The 18684-nt window shown below is 34.9% G+C and overlaps 1 protein-coding gene across 1 annotated transcript; it reads left to right on the forward strand.

Moving 5' to 3' along the window:
• The first annotated feature begins 17242 nt into the window (after positions 1–17242).
• LOC122596970 lies at positions 17243–17608 on the forward strand. Its single transcript, XM_043769612.1, has one exon. The coding sequence runs from the start codon at positions 17243–17245 to the stop codon at positions 17606–17608; it is 366 nt and encodes a 121-aa protein (XP_043625547.1).
• Positions 17609–18684: the final 1076 nt, after the last annotated feature.

Below are 18684 nucleotides of genomic sequence, written 5' to 3' on the forward strand. Positions count from 1 at the left end.
CGATGCCTAACCATTTTCAACACTTAGAAGACATGTTATTAGATATTAACATACCCAAACCATATGTCCGGCAGAATTCTCATCTCCAAATGTCAAGTTTTCCAAATACCATGATGTCATTTCAAGACTTGGAAAAATCCATGGTAACTTACAAAGCTCTCATTTGTCAAATCATCACGAGAGAAAAAGTATATATATCGATTAATCATATATCATACCAAAATCATTCAGTTATCAATTTTTCAATGTCACCAATTTCAACAACTTTCAAAATTCCATATAGGGTCCAATACCCAAAACGTATGTTCAAAACATAATATCCATCCATGAATAACATAAATCTCCCATTTAGCCAAAGGCATAATTTGATGAGTAAATGCTTGAGCCACTACTAAGACCCTTTCACGTCCAAATAATGATAATAATAACTTGCCCCGATAAATTATGATATAAAGGCACATGCTATCAATCATGTGCAATAATTAATAATAAAGGAGTCGTGCCATGGAGACGACTAAATAATAAGTAGATTACAGCACCCCACGACCGACACCGTTGAAGGCGGCCACGTAGGCGGCCAAACAACCTGTCACCGCTGATGTGAGTGAGGGGACGAATCCTAGTTGCGCAACTCTCTACCTACAGGCCTCAATGAGTTAATAGCAGTGTAGTGGGGACTAGACTTTGACAGTACTCAAGCTCATCATATAGCATAGATCACATTGAACATACAACATATATTCCTTATCACAAACATCCTTTCAAAATATCATTTCATAAAAGAAAACAATTTATTTATCATGTTTTTCAGCCCGAAAGTAAAACATATAAAAGAGTTTGAAAGAGGGCTATGACTCACCTTGATATGCCACGCATTATATGCATATATACAAAATGGGAACTTCCCATCTATGCCTTCCTTGATCATATTTTCCATCATGGTCCTCATCCAAATTTCAAAGCCAAGACTATCCCTACGAGAGGACTAATATACATAAGTTCCTATCTTAAGCCATTACCTAGAAATGCCACTTTCATTATGTTGCTATAAATTGTGGGATCCAAGTATATTGCTAACATTCACATCGTTTTGGTTGTAGAGATTTATGGTGAGAAATGTTACTTTCATTACATGCGTAGTTATAAGTTGTTAAATTTTCGGTAACTTGGCTTCGTTTGTGGTTTCACTTGATATATTAGGTTATCATATAGAAATGCCATATTAAGTTATGTTATCCTTATTCATCATTTGTTGTGTAACCGATTTTAGGGTGAAATAGCATTTGTGATATCAATATATAGCTTGGTTACCATAATTACTTATGTCTATCTCACTTAATTACCTTTGTTTTATTTTGATTATACTTATCTCATGAAATTCGTTTAAGTGTTATGGGCCATTATCAATTGGGCCCAAAATGTGATGGGTTTTTAAGTGACTTGGGCTCAATTTAGTTATTGGGCTTAACCTTATTTGGGTTATGTGCTTAATGGGTTATATTGATTTATGATTTTATGGGTTTAGTATTTGGGCCGGGTTAGCCCATTATGGTCTTTAGTGCATCTTTTAGCCCATTATACAAGTGGTTAGTTTCCTTTCAAATTTCCTGTTTTTAATTCAAATTTTTATGAAATGTTGGCTACTATTTTGGGGTCAAGACGAATTATTTGGACCTTCATGATTTTTACATAGTGACTTATATGTGTCTAGTATTTTTGTGAATTTTTGGTGAATGTTTAGATAATTTTTGGTGTCCTTAAAAATTATCCAAACACAAACTGTCCCGAATGGGCACTGCTTGCGAGATCAGAAGTTTTATAAAAGTTCTCAATGTTCTGATTGTTAGAAAAATCCCATGAGTATATTTTAAGTTCACAACACATTGAAATTACTTTCCACCAAGTATGACTTCCTGGAACCTTATGGATTAGGAGATAAAAATTGTTAAAGTTTATAAAATATTCATACCAAATTATAGTTTTGACCAGTTTCAGTAGAAAAATCCTATCTTTCATTTGGTTCAGGATATTTGAGTGCTTCCAGTTGGAGATTAAACGTAACTCATTTATCTACAACTTTTATTTTGAAAGTTTTTCTTGAAACGGACCTCACATGCTCAGTTTATTCAGTACAAGACAGAAAACCAATTCTGTCAGAATGTTTATTGGTTAATGCATCCAAACAATTGTGTTGGTTGCTTGTTTCAGCCTCTAAATTACCACCAACAAGATTATTACTTAATTTTGTATCTCTTAACATCAAATAAACAGATTTCAAACAAATTTCAAGATCATTCATCATCATTTTCAACTGAACTTATACAAAACATAATTGATAATCATGATTCTTGCCAAAACATCTTTTGATCATCCTAAAAACAACATGCATGTAAAGATCTTGTATTTTCTCAACATAAAATGTATTATTTACTTGTAAAACACATATTTACTGATAATCAAACTCAAAAGCATTAATGGATCATTGAAAAATTTATAGATAAAGATGTATTGAAATCGGTTTTGAGAGAACAACCTTAGATGATGAAAACCTTGACATATATGGCCGTTTGAGAGCTATTGATGCTTCCTATCCATGCTCCCATTGATTATAGCTTAACCCCATACAAGATTATTGTTAGTTACTGACTGTTTGATTATTAAATCATGAGTTTATGGGTTGTTCTTGGCCCATATTTGCTGCTGCCGATCAGTCCACTTAAAGGGCTGATTTCGTATGGTTGTTGCCTCCAAATCACCTCCAAACTTCCACCATACATGACTCTAGGTGATAGATGATCCATATGACTTATTATTACATTAGATTAGTTAGTTTTAAGCTCCATTTTGCCTTGGAGAATCGGAAAATGGAGAAGAAGAAAGAAGGAAAGTTGAGAGAGACACATTGCATGTGTGTGTGTTGTGTTTGAGTGTAAAATGAGAGAGTGGCCTGGTCTTGGGGCATAAAAAACGTGGCTATGGCGGAAAATAAAGGGTATGGAGTGAGTTTATTGGTTAAGAGGTGTGGTGGAAAGACATGGGTTGGTTAACTCATGGGGTGAGGTGTTGGGTTAGTTCCCAACTAGTGTTAAGACATGCAAATAAGCATATGTATGTATTATGGGTGTGTGAGTGTAAGAATAAGTGGGTTAGTTGTATGTTGATTGGTGGATTTTATAAGAGTTTATATTTATAATAAGTTTAAGTTGTATGCATATCTTTTAATTGGAAGAATTATTCGAATATTGCAATATATTTATGTACTTATTATTATTCAAGCTTATTATTATGTACATAATAGTTTATAAATCTATTTTAAACATGGTCATTATATTTTTGTGTTCAAAGGTACTTTAATTAGCTTTGTGTTTGAATTGTTGGACATTTATAGAGATTTTTGGTCGATATCACAACTTGTGAGTCTTGTACAATTATTTATGTAACTCAATTTCTCGAAATAAAATTTTTGGTTCGTTGACATTTCACCAAGTTTGATTATTACTAATTTATAGCTTGAGATCGTATTGAATGATTATAGTTATTGTTTAGGGCATTTCTAAGGCATTTCACTTTACTAGGGGGCAATTATCACTATGCTTTGAATATGTAGGAGGCAATTTCTCTTAATAAACCTCTAGGGATCGAAACCTAGATAAATATAAGTAAGTAGTCCTAATTTGAGATTGAGGGTTGTTACAGTTATTTGGTCTCACCACTTTCAGTTGTTGTGTCGAGTCATCCATGGATTAAGGGAATCGTAAATCTTTGGAAAAAGAGAAGGACCATGCTTTCATCGTGTTTCGTCCTCGAGTTTGTCAAGATTCACTTGGCTAGCTTCAATATGGAGGTCAGGAGTAAGATTTCGTAGCGATAATAAGACGTCAACCCTGATTAATATCTTTAGGTGAGTTAAACGGAATGCTTCAACGTCGCTTGTGAAAATTTGCTTCTTTGTACTTTGATTGACATACATCATATCTTCCATGGCTTACGTTATGTTTGTGATCCAATAGCATCTTCTATGCTATATATTTATCCCAAGCATCTCGCTTTTGGACAACTGATGACTAAACGTCATTCGCATCTCTTGATGTCGCAGCGAGAGCGGAGTACTACTTACTTGGTTTCGTCATTGTCGAGTGTGGCGTGAGTGTGGCGTGAGTGAGTTGTACGTTGTTAGGTTACTAACTTTTGAAGAGAAGCGGTGGTGATCATTACTTTGAATCATTAAGAATATCAAAGATATAGAATTTGGTTTCGAATGAATGAAGTAGGAAATGTAAAACAAAAGATTCACTAAGGCTCGAATCAGACTCCTTGCACGAGTTAAGGAACTCACTTCTATGTGTTACGTTGCCCATTGGACTACAACTTTCAATGACGTCAACATGTACCTCATCGACTTAAATAATATAGATGGATGTTCGCATATACGTGTTAGAATAAAAATTTCGCACAAAATTTCGAGGCTACATTCCTCATGGTGTGTCATCTAGATAGTATGGGTACGTGTTCGACTAGTGACATTGTATCGTCATAAGGCCTTAGTGTCACTCGCCATTCGTAAATCTCCGACTTAGTTTGACATTTCCTTATGTTTGCGCCATCTCAGATCGAATACAAAGGTTATGTGTAGTTTCTAGGAGGATAGAGTCGCCTCATATATCGGGACTATAATTCTTAAGATATATCATCCAACGTTTGTGGAAAGATGCTCCACCGATGATATCGTGTTTTCGTATGTCCGATATGAATAGCGGTGTAATGAGAGATAGGATATTAAGTATTTTCAAAAAGAGCACGAGTGAACGAATATCAGAGGCGTACTTAATGTCAACTTTCATACTTAGAAAATTTCTAATTTATAATGAATTTCCCAGGGTGTTCCCTAGCTCTCAAGCGGCCGAATCTCAACATACAATATCTATCTTGATAGTAAGGACTAACCATATCATCATCATATCAAGCAATTACTAGTTCTCAATAGTCACATCTTAGAGCATCATAACTGTCTCATAATTAGGCACAACTATATAGTCATTACATCATCTACGCACTAGTCCTTCTATAGGTCAACCTTAGGGTGCAATAATTATCTCAATAGTAAGGCATGACTACATAATCATCGCAATATTCACACGCTAGTTTCAAATAGCTAAAACTTAGAGAGTAAGGGCTCTTATATCCATATCAGCCATAGAATTTCATATTAACTCATCATACCTATATCCCTTTTAGTTCATTCATAAATAATCAGTCTCATCATTCAATAACTTAAACAAGTCATATTCGAAAATAATTCATGCCTCATAATTAATAATCGCATCATTTTTTAGTGCATATGCTACTTAAAATTCAATATCATAATTCATGAAGCTTTTACGCATGCATTTCTCACATAATTTTTATATTGCACAATCCAAACTTTTACATTGACAATACAAGCTTTCACATTGCACATTACAACTTTCACATTGTACCTTATAACTTTCATATTGCAATCATATCAATCATGCCCAAGTTTGTATGTTATAGCATATAGTAGCATGTATCAACAAATATATATTTCAATCTAACATTCATTACACTTATAAATGTGCATATGTTGGAATCCTACTAGACTAGCATAATCCTTACATAAAGCAAATCTCGAATTATTATATATGCTTAGGTGAATGTCTAGATGCAACACGTATGCTCATAAAAACGGATTTAATAAAGATCTCTTTTTTTTTTTTTTGAAAAGGAATCCATTTGAACATAAGTCCAAGTGGTCGTTTGAGTTTTACATGGTTCTCTCATAATTAAACATAGATTCATGACTCTATGTTTAATTAGGGTCCTACCATGTAAAGCTCAAACTAATCTACTTAACCTCATGCTCGACTCGACTATAAAAATCGTTTTGAAAAGTGGCTATAGTTTTGAAATTCCCGTAGGAACTCCAATGTTCTCTATAACCTTGCCTCTTGATACCATTTCCTGTAACACCCCAACTAGGGCGGAACAATGAGGTGTACAGAAAGTCGAGTGTTCAAAACAAATGATTATAAATAACATTCACCATAGCTTTATTTGATAAAAAGAATTTACAAATGTACAATCATGTGAACCAATTTCAAAGTACAAATGCGTCCACCATACTTGGATATTTAGTTCACAAAACAAGTTTCAAGCACATGAATAGTATACTACAATGATCAAGGCGGATTTCTTTGCCCATCACAAGGTTTGATCTTAGACTCCAAAGTGCAATGCAAACATATTAATATCAATTTCATTTAGCCACACGGGCATAATTTAATATCAATTTCATTTAGCCACACGGGCATAATTTGATATCAATTTCTGATTAGTAATTGCTTGAGCCACTACTACTACCTTTTCATGTCCAAACAATATATTATTTCATTTCATTTCATTGCACAAGCTGTCAATCAAGTGCTTTAATTACAATTGGGGTCGTGCCATGGAGACGACCATTTAAATTTAAGGTAGCTAGAACACCGCTCTAGTCGGACTGGAAGAGAAGGTCGTCACAAAGGCAACCAACCTTCCACCGTTACGCTCCAGGTGGGTGGACAAAACCTAGTTGCACAACTATCTAACTACAGACCTGCACTTTCGGAGTAAATAGTAGTGTACCGAAAGAAAACGGGTTGACAGAACTCAAGCTCATCATATAACATTTATCACATTGAACATACGATATAACTTCATTTCATAATCATAACATCAAGAATCATTTCATAATTATATAGAAAGCAATTTCATTAATATATCATGCTTTTCACCCCGATAGTTAAACACATAAAATAGTTTGAAAGGGGGCTATGACTCACCATGATATGCCGCATATTATACTCATCTACCTAAAATGGGTACTTCCCATCTATAGCTTCCTTGACCATATATCCATTATGTTCCTCCATCATATTTCAAGCCAAGACTATCCCTACGATAGAACCAATTTACGTAAGTTCCTATCTTAAACCATCACTTAGAAATACCACTTTCATTATGTTGGTATAAATTGTGAGATCCAAGTATATTGCCAACATTCGCATCGTTTTGGTTGTAGAGATTGATGGTGTAAAAGGTTACTTTCATTACATGCGTAGTTATAAGTTGTTAGATTTTCGGTAACTTGGCTTCATTTGTGGTTTCACTTGATATATTAGGTTATCATATAGGAATGCCATATTAATTTATGTTATTCTTATTCATCATTTGTTGTGTAACCGATTTTAGCGTGAATTAGCATTTGTGATATCAATATATAGCTTGGTTAACATAATTACTTATGCCTATCTCACTTAATTATCTTTGTTTTATTTTGATTACACTTATCTCATGAAATTCATTTAAGTTTTATGGGCCGTTATCAATTGGGCCAAAATGTGATGGGGTTTTGAAGTGACTTGGGCTTAATTTAGTTATTGGGCTTAACCTTATTTGGGTTATGTGCTTAATGGGTTATATTGGTTATTGGACTTTATGGTTGGTTGGGCCAAGTGGGCCTACTGATTTATGGTTCTATGGGTTTAGTATTTTGGCCGGCTTAGCCCATTATGGTCTTTAGTGCACCTTTTAGCCCATCATACAAATGGTTAGTTTCCTTTCAAATTTTCTATTTTTAATTCAAACTTTTAAGAAATGTTGGCTACTATTTTGGGGTCAAGCCGAATTATTTGGACCTTCATGATTTTTACATAGTGACTTATATGTATCTAGTAATTTTGTGAATTTTTGGTGAATTTTTAGATAATGTTTGGTGACCTTAAAAATTATCCAAACACAAACTGTCTCGAATTGGCACTGCTTGCGACATCAGAAGTTTTATAAAAGTTATTGATGTTATGATTTTTAGAAAAATCCAATGATTTTATTTTAAGTTCACAACACATTGAAATTACTTTCCACCAAGTATGACCTCCTAGAACTTTACGGACTATGAGATAAAAATTGTTAATGTTTATAAAATATTCATACCAAATTACAGCTTTTACCAGTTTAAGTAGAAAAATCATATCTTTCGTTTGGTTCAGTATTTTTGAGTTATTCCAGTTGGTGGTTATTCTTAACTCGTTCCTCTACAACTTTTATTTTTAGAGTTTTTCTTGAAAATGCCCTCACATGCCTAGTTTTCCTGTTCAAAGACAGAAGATGGATTCCGTCAGCTTACTTTGTTTGCCCAATGCATGCCTTACTTTATGGCTTCACCCAATACTTATTTTGGCAAACCCAATACATTTTGTTCATCCTAATTCATCTCTTAATCTTTCATTAGTGTTTTCTCCAGATTTTATGGACAAATCATGTGATGAAAGTGATGAATTTATATTTGTGTTCTTGTGATTTCGGTTAGTGATTTTTATGCATAGTTTGTCTTGAATTCTTATAAAATCCTTATTTCTTGTACTAACTTCACAAATCCCAGATTATTAACATGTATTTTAACATCAACATATATATGAAATCATCAATTAAAGACCCATCTCAAATCCCAAATCAAAACAACTTAAACTAGTGCGAATCTAAGCATGTATGTAATCATCTCATCATTTTAACAACAAATCTTTATCCATCTTCAATTCAACAACTTAAAAACATATTTTTATGAAAAACTCCAGAAATAAATTCATCAAAATATATAAAAATATGACCATATTTCAAAGGAAAAATCACTTTAATGTCTATTTAATCTATGACAACACCTTTGGGTCTTAAATTAGTTGAATCCTTGAATCTTTCTTCTAGATTTCAACATGCATGAGCATGAGGAAGAAGATTCTATCAACTTGCCTTCATCAAGTGTATTTTCAAGAAGAAAATCAAAGAAAAAATGGTCTTTGATAAAGATCTTTTAGTATAAGTAAAACAAGATAGATTAAACAAAGAGATGAAGATTTATACCCTTGATGAAATCGGTTTTGGAGATGATTTTGGGCAGAAATTTCGTGGCTTATGTGCTCCCAATAACCCTTAATCCAAGCTTAAAATAACCCTTAAACCATACTTGAATCAACTCTTGTTTAATCCTTTAAAAACCCTTATTATTACTATAACTTTAGATTGATTTTTCTTGCCTTTTTGTTGCTTTCTTTGAACCGAAAATAATGAAGAGAGGAAGATGATAATGTGCAGATTTTTGAGAGAAAAATGAGAGAGAAATAAGAGATTAGTGTGTTGGGAAGTGTTGGTGTGTTTAGGGAGTGTAAAATGTGAGTTGGAGTGTAAGTATGAGTGTAGCATGCATTGGAAGTGTAAGAATAAAGAGACTAGTTAATTTTTTTTATTGGGTGAGGTGTTTTGGGAAGTGAGAGGCCGGTTTTGGGGTAGTGTTTTGGAGGGGATTTTGAATTTTTTTGATGTATGAAGTGTATGTATGGATATAAGTTTGTATTTTTAATTTTGTAGTTGTTTTTCCTAAGTGTATAAATATATTTTGTATCGATGGATGTAAATTTAGTTAAGTGCTTGTATATATTTTTTTAAGTTGTGTTTGTATGTATGTATGCATGCCGTGTATATACATATGCATGTATGTTTGTATCTTTATTTGTTACTTCGCTCTTTATTATAAACCGTTACTCATGTTAGACGTATATATACTCATTATTATTTGAACTCATTTTATGTACACAATAGTTTATAAGTATGTATTGTAAGATGGTCATTATATTTCTATATTCAAATGTACTTCAATTAGCTTGGTGATTTAGATTGTTGGACATTTCCTAAGATTTATGATTGTTATCACAACTTGTGAGTCTTACCTTATTATTTATATAACTTAACTTCTTGAAATAAAATTTTTGATTCATTGGCATTTTGTCAAGTTCAATTAGAACTAATATATGTAGCTTGAGATCAGCTTGATTGATTATAGTTATTGGTTATTTCTAAGGCATCTCACCGTACCATAGGGCAATTATCACTATGCTTTGAATGTCTAAAAGGTCGATTCTCTTAATAAATCTCTAGGGATAAAGACCTAGATAAGTCCATGTAAATTATCCTACTCGAAATTTGAGGGTTGTTACACCTTGCTCACATCATGTCTCAAATAGTGTACCTTGTTCAGCCAGAATTCACATTTAGAGAACTTTCAATACAGTTTTTCCTTCCATCAATAATTCCAGTACCTTTCTCAAGTGTTCAGTATGTTCCCCTTTTGTCTTTGAATAATTTGAAATGTCTTCAGTAAACACGATAACAAACTTGTCCAAATACGGTCGGCACACTCTATTCATCAGTTTCATGAACACTGTCAAAGCGTTAGTTAATCCAAAGGGCATCCCTGTAAATTTGAATCGTCCGTGTATTGTCCTAAAAGCGGTTATTGGTATGTCGTCTTCATGTACACTTTATTGATGATACCCTAAACATAAGTCAATCTTGACAAACACTTTGCACCTTGAAGTTGGTCGAACAAATCATCAATCCTAGAAAGAGGATAGAGATTCTTCACTGTTAGCTTATTCAGCTCACGATAGTCAATACACGTGCGAAATGAATCATCTTTCTCTCTGATGAATAAAACACGCGCTCTCCACGGTGACTGACTAGGTCTAATAAATTCCTTCTCTTGAAGTTCTTCTAGTTGTACGACCATTTCTTGTAATTCAGTCGTCGCTAGTCTATAAGGAAATTTTGCTACATGAGCTACATTAGGAACAAGACAAATACGACAATCAAGTTGTCGAGACAGAGATAAGTCGGGTAAATCATCAGGGAAAACATCCTGATAGTCACGAGCGACATGGACATTGGTCAAGCTAACCTCATTTACAGACGCACTCATGACATGCCCCTCAAAAGGCTCAGACCACTCACACTGAACTTCTAGTATCTCGCCATTAGATAGGAATAAGAAAGTGGGTTATAAAGAAAAACCTTAGCGTCGATATCTCATAGAGCATGAAAAAGATAAAGAAATGGTGAAAGTTACGACCTTTTGAAACCTAATTTTCTGAATCAAAAGTTATAAGGGAATTCTAATAATTTTTGTACTACATAGTATCGTTGCATCGGCCAAAGACATCCAGTCCATACCAACAATAACGTCAAAACTCCCCTTTTCAAAAGGTACTAAGTGAATAACGAAAGCATAGTCAATAAGAACTAATGTGCAAAACGAATAACCCGGTCTAGTCTAGCTAGCTCTTAGTTAACCATTTGTGCGTCAAAATATATATGTATAAGACTCGGTCTAATGTTTAATAAGGAAACGAAACAAAACTAGTCACGACAAAACTATAATCATCTCTCAAGTCGAAGAACAGTAGCATTAGGATCATTCAGAAGAAAAGTTTCTGTAGCGACATTCGAATCGCTACGAGTCTCTGTTGCATTTAGTACGTAAGTACGACCTCTAGCATCTCGAACTTGACCGTTTCTTATTTCGACGGGTCCAACAATTTGTAGCTGAATAGGATGAACTTCCACTTGAACCTGTCGTCCAACACACTAAACCAACTCATCAGTCACAACCTCAGATTTCAATACAGCCCCTTCTAAGGTAAGCAGACGAACAACAGCCATAGTCGTCCTAACCTGTAGGATCAACCTACGAGGATACTTTCTCGATTCCTTTGTTCTCGGGATTAACCAGATATGAAACAAGCCTTGACAACTCATTGAAATGTGTAGCGTAACCTACATGATCAGCACCAATCATCTTATGCTCTAAAAGTTCTCGATATAATCTTATCAATTCAGTGGCCATACGAAATTTTCTCGTCGACAACTCCTTAAAATTTTAACATGGCATCGCTGCGGCCACTACTCTGCCTCTGGCTCGACACTTACCATTCCACCAAGATAGCACATCCCAAATAACGAAATTTGTCACATAACCCTCTGAACAGGAGTACACCCACTAATGCCAATCACAACTTCCATCTATCTAACCCTTGAATAAACTTGACTTCTCCATTTCTGCCATCATAATCTTGCACACCACAAATCTTGAAGTTTTTGCAAGTAAACATCCCATACCACTTATAGGATCTCTTAGTACATTTCCAAAACGAGCTCTCTCGTCAGCATCTTCGTAGTATCCACTAGTCTCTTCATTCACTGCTTCCTCATACTTTGCATCCTCAGCTTCATTATAAGTCGACCCTTTATTCATCGCATTTTGTGCTAAGATAACTTTGTCGACTTGAATAATCATGGCGATCGTCTCTGTTTGCAGTAGCTCTCATCTCACCGTTATTCCACACACGTTAATATATCTCTAGAATGTTAGACGCGATAAAAGGCTCGAAAATGTCAACATCTATGTCACATGTTACGCTCAGCAAGCTCTCTCGTCTTATGGTCTAAGGGATGCTATCTAGAACTTAAATGGTCTAAGGGGTGCTATCTAGAACTTAAACTAGTCATGCAATTCATGTCAATGCAATACATATATATACTAATAATATATAACCCTAAATCGCAGTTAAAATGTGGTCCGAATCTAACACCTACATCCGTTGCACTAGAGGTGTATGTATACAGGATGTACCAGCTGCTAACCCTCCACACCCCTAGTACATCTAATGCAAGGTCAGATCACGATACTAGTATGCTCTCTAGGTATTGGTCGGGTATGTATACAGGGTGTACCAGCGGCTAACCCTCCACCTAACCAACACCATTAAGCAGCCCAGGGTACTCTCAATACAAGTGCAATCACTGATGTCAATAACTGTCGCAAGGCATGGCGGTAATCATAGAACAGTTGATCAGACTTTTCTATGATTATCGCTATGTGATACTAGTTAGCGCCATCACTTCATCTTGCTCTAATACACATAAATAATAACAATAACACCGAAGCACACAGTCACCACAAGTATACAGTCACCAAATGATAGCCAAAGTCAAAATAAACATAGGGATAATAAGCCTCAATAGGATATGAACTCAAAATATAAGCGACGTTACCACGTCTAGAAACATGAGGTGTCATGAAAAGTACAGCATGACATGGAATTACATAGATACTACTATATGAAATAGAATATAATGAATATATTCTCAAAACATGAGTTCAAAGTCATGACAATTCTAGGAAAGCTTATTACAAGACATCCATAAAAGGAATAAACCAAGGCATGCAGCCTTAAAGTCTGACAAAATTAAAGGAGCTCTAGTCTCCAAAGTCCAGTCCTAGCATGAAAGTCCTAAAAGTATACTAAAACGTGTCAACACAAAGGTTGGTGAGTTCGTAGGTTTTATGTCATAAGTCTAGTCAAATAAATAAGTCGTTTGTCGATTCTTTTAAGTCTAAACAAGTAATAGTTCAATATATAACGAACAGAGTTACGCCATAACAAATCCAAGTGTCTCAATGTCTCAGTGTCTCAAAGTCGGGCCTTACGGTACCTGCCTTAGTTCAAAGTCTCAAAGTCTCCAATACACACCAAAGCACGTCAATTAAGCACGTCATTAAGCACAAAAACAAACACATAATCACATTCATACAACAAGACAGAAGCACGTCAAATGCCATAAGTAACTCTATACGCACAAGCTCAATATTGAACATAAAAAGAAATCGACAAAACTGTTCAAAAAGAACGAGTATACTTTTCACCCCAAAACATGTAAAAAGAGGGGCTACGAAAGTCACCTGAAAAGTGTTATGACAGTATAATGAAAGCACGACAAGCACAATCAAAGTCCACGACAATCAACACCTATCAATAATACATGACAAGTCAAAAGGAACGTCTTTTGTCTTAAGTCTTAGCCTATTAGAAATGCCTTTAAGTCCATATGTCTTTATTTAACTTTTAAAACGACGTTTAATAAACTGAACAAGAGTCTGGATTTGACACCAATGACCTTTCTTAAGTTTAAAATACATTATTTTATCAATACAACCTGATTTGAAATCATTACATAGCCCAAAATAAGTTTTACTCGAATTTAATCAAAACTAGACGAAACCGGAGATTTTAACCGAAAAGCTCACGAACCGAAACGAGTTAAGGTTGAGCTCAACCTTATGGTTAAACTCGACCAACTACAGCCCAAAAGTTTTATTTTGAAACCATTTAATCATACGTTAATCAATTGGACCAAAACTACACTTTTTGAGAAAACTAGTCAAGTTTAAGAACCGATTAAGCGCGTATGGACACGAAAGGCTAATGAAATCGACTATATGAGTTTGGAAAGTGGTTGAACGCAACCATGTCAGGTCTAGTTCGACCTGGACAGAGGTCAAAATGAGTTCTTCCCAATACTTAAGGGTCCGAGAGTTAAAACAAGTCATTTCGGGTCAAACTAGTAACTTTACGAGACGTTTAAGCGACAAAACCTATGAGAGGTTGACCTAGACCAGAAGAGGTCAACTAGACCTGATTTAGGTCGAGCTAGACCTGCCTAAGTCGAGCTAGACCAGGTAGAGGTCGAGTTAGACCTGTTCGGGGTCGGATTTGGACGCATTTTGAGCAAAAACGACGATTTCGATGCGATTTTTGTTAAAAGGACGTAGATTATGGCTAGCCAATTCATACCCATGGATATTGGATGCACAAAAGTTACACAACTCAGTACAAAAAGATGTTTGACCGATTTCATACATAATGCGATTGACAATTGCACAAATCTTGATCTAGGATACGAAATCGACTAATTTTTGAGTCTTTTAGCCAAGTAAAGGATATCTTCAATTTGTAGTTGCACAAAACCAATTACATAAGTGCATAACAAGTCAAATCAAACCTTAATCAAGGTTCAATTTCATTTCTTACACACAAATGCAACCGAAAGATGCACAAACAATAATCAAAGACATGATTCGCTTAGCTTTTGATAAGAACCAAAAAGTAATTACGTAAATATGTTAAGGTCCGAATTAAAAACATGGAAATCAGTAACTTTTTATGTTTTTGATGAAGAAAATGATAACACACACTAGTTTCTTGATCGAAGATTGAAGCCTTGATTGATTTGCAAGCGTTTAGAACCGAAATCAAGCGATTTTTGCAAGATAGAATTTGAAAGCAAAATTCTATGTGTGTGAGGTGATATGGACGACCAAAACAAGAAAAGAAAAGCAAAAGGCTTGGCTTTGTATTTATAGGCAAGGCCAAGGGAGGGGGGTCCGTCAGACTAACAGAACGTCTGACAGTTTTAGTCTTTTTTGCTCACCGGGCGAACACCGAATGTCATAGAAATGATTTGACCATATTTTATGATATATTTTTGAATTACGAACACAACGACTAGTCACATGACCATATTTTACTCACGAAAGTATTTTAAGTCTTTATTTAGGCATTTCTATTAAACAGCTAGTCTTTCTCAAACATTCGCACCAAGTCTTAAAAAGTTTAAAACACTAGCATACAATAAAATGACATGTCTTAATCATACTTTAATCCATAAAAACTCACGTCTTTAGACTTATGTTTGACGGTTACTAACCTTATTCGAACGGAAAAGTATAGTTAGACGAATGCTCAGGTGACGGTTGTTACACCATTCTAAAGGCTCATAAAAAGGCCTTTGCTTGGAAGACATCCGATATACCCGGGATAAGCCCCAATTTTGGCAAACACAAAATCAAATTAATTGAAAATGTGAAACCGATAATTCAAAGACAAAGAAGGCTTAATCCAAACATGAAAGATGTTGTGAAAAAAGAGATTGTTAAGCTACTTGATGCGGGTATTATTTTTCCAATATCGGATAGTCCATGGGTTGGGCCAATACATTGTGTACCAAAGAAGGGAGGGGATGACCGTTGTCACAAATGAGAAAAATGAATTGGTCCCAACTAGGACGGTCACCGGTTGGAGAGTTTGTATTGATTACCGTAAGTTGAATGAGGCCACCAAAAAGGACCATTTTCCTTTACCCTTCATGGACCAAATGCTTGAAAGATTGGCGGGTAATGAATTCTTTTGTTTTCTTGACGGTTTTTCCGGGTACTTCCAAATAACCATTGATGCTAATGATCAAGAGAAAACAACTTTTGCTTGTCCTTTTGGAACCTATGCTTACAACCGCATGCCTTTTGGTTTATGTAATGCACCGGGCACTTTTCAAAGATGCATGTTGGCAATTTTTCAAGATATGATTGAAACCTCCATAGGGGTTTTCATAGATGATTTTTTGGTGTTTGGTAACTCATTTGATAGTTGTTTGGCAAATTTGGACAAAATGCTTGATAGATATGAAAAAGCGCATTTGGTGCTTAATTGGGAAAAATGCCATTTTATGGTCAAAGAAGGTATTGTGTTGGGTCACAAAGTGTCAAGGGCGGGTCTTGAGGTTTACAAGGCTAAAGTTGATGTCATGACTAAATTGCCTCCACCCACCAATGTGAAGTCGGTTAGAAGTTTTCTAGGTCATGCCAGGTTTTATCGGCGGTTCATCAAAGATTTTTCAAAAAACACACGGCCTATGACTAGATTGTTGGAAAAAGACTTTCCTTTTGAGTTCAATGATGAGTGTCTAAGTGCTTTTTCTCTTTTGAAAGACAAATTGACAAATGCTCCCATAATGACTTCACCCAATTAGTCTTTACCCTTTGAACTCATGTGTGATGCTAGTGATTATGCTTTGGGGGCCGTTTTTGCCCAACGGGATGATAAGCACTTTCGCCCTATCTACTTTGCTAGCAAAACCCTTAACCCCGCCCAACAAAATTACACGGTAACCGATAAGGAATTGTTGGCGGTGGTTTATGCCATTGATAAGTTTAGACCTTACTTGGTGTTGAATAAGACCATTGTGTTCATCGATCATTCGACTTTAAAGTACTTGTTCTCGAAACAAGATGCTAAACCCCGATTACTTCGTTGGGTCTTGCTTTTGCAAGAATTTGATATTGAAATAAAAGACAAAAGTGGGGGTGAAAATGTCGTCGCCGTCCACTTAAGTAGGCTCGAAAACCCTCAGCTTGAGGAGTTGAAGGAGCATGAGATTAATGATTCATTTCCCGGTGAGTTTTTGATGCAGGTGGAGGATGAAGAAGCACCTTGGTACGCCGATATTGCTAATTATTTGTGTGCAGGAATTTTGCCCAAGGGATAGTCTTCTCAACAAAGAAAGAAATTTTTCTCCGAAATCAAGCATTATTTTTGGGAGGAGCCATTTTTGTTCAAATTGTGTGCGGATGGCATTATAAGAAGATGCATTTGGGGTGGTGAGACTAGGAAGATTTTGAATGAATGCCACTGTGGTCCTACCGGTGGGCATTATGGGCCATCGGTAACGGGAAAAAAAGTGTTTGATGCGGGTTTCTATTGGCTTACAATCTTCAAAGAAGCTCAAACACTATGTGAGACATGTGATGCATGTCAAAGACAAGGAACTATCACCAAGAGAGACGAAATGCCCCAACAATCCATTCAAGTTTGTGAACGTGTGGGGTATTGACTTCATGGGTCCATTTCCGCCATCTAACAAATGTCTCTATATTTTGGTTGCGGTTGATTATGTTTCAAAATGGGCCGAGGCAAAAGCTTTGCCAACCAATGATGGAAAAGTTGTTATTGAATTCTTGAAGGCTTTGTTTAGCCGATTTGGTATGCCAAGAGCTTTGATTAGTGATCGGGGCACTCACTTTGCAAATCATCAATTGGAGAAGGTTATGTAATTGGAGACTGGCCAGTTTTGGTACTAACATTTAGTTTGTTGTCCATTATAGGTTCATTATGGCTTCTTCTTCAAAAAAAAAAAAAATAAGATCACATTAGTTCATCTCAAAGAAATTAAGCCAAGACATGTTAACCATCATCTACGACTCTGTATTGTGCATGTATGGACTGTTTCAGAGTGGAATGACCTGAAAAAATTCAAACCGTTCGAGATGGTCTTTGTTGATGAATTGGTATGTATTTTTCAAATTATATATTGTACACTTTTTGTTTTTATTTTTGTTGAAATTTTTATTGAGCTTAACTCTAAATCGTTTAGTCAAAAATTGTTGTTTGTGTTTATAATAAGTTTTGATTTAACAAACTGCAAATTTGTTATTTAACTAAAGTAGGAAAAAAAATATAAACTGGAATCAATATTTATATAGAGTTAATTTTCATATGTTTCTTCTTTAGCTTTCGTATTGATTAATTTGTGATATGTGATTAATATATTTTGAGACTACCCGTCCATTGGACAGGCATGAGCACTAGTTATGAAATATATGTGAGTGGTTGCATATGTTTTGACGCGTTGAGAAAAGATAATCTTCTAAATTAATGAATTTCAACTAGATTATTATATGTGAAATGTTTATTTGAAAATTAAAATTTCTATGAATACTAGAAAATGGGACAAAACACACTGTGATCCTAATCTAAAATAATGTGTTTTAATTGTGTTTTCAAAAACACATTGTGTTTTTATTGTGTAATCTAAAAAACACATTGTGTTATGTTTTAAATCAGAGTGTGTTTTTGATAACGCGTGAAAATCAGAAAATTGTTCAAAACACATTGTGATATGAACTTAACACAATGTGTTTTTTAAAAAATTTATAAACACATTGTATTAAATTCAAATCATAGTGTGTTTTGACCAGTTTTTTAGTTTTCACGAAAATTCTAGTTTTCAAATAATTACACCCGATTAATTTTTGGCTAGAAAAACAAAATACAATATAAAGAATATTTACATTGATGTATGTCATTGTTAACGTCCAAACCATATATTACATTGAAATTATCATAATAC

This window comes from Erigeron canadensis, chromosome 4 (assembly GCF_010389155.1).
Source record: "Erigeron canadensis isolate Cc75 chromosome 4, C_canadensis_v1, whole genome shotgun sequence".
NCBI lineage: Eukaryota > Viridiplantae > Streptophyta > Magnoliopsida > Asterales > Asteraceae > Erigeron > Erigeron canadensis.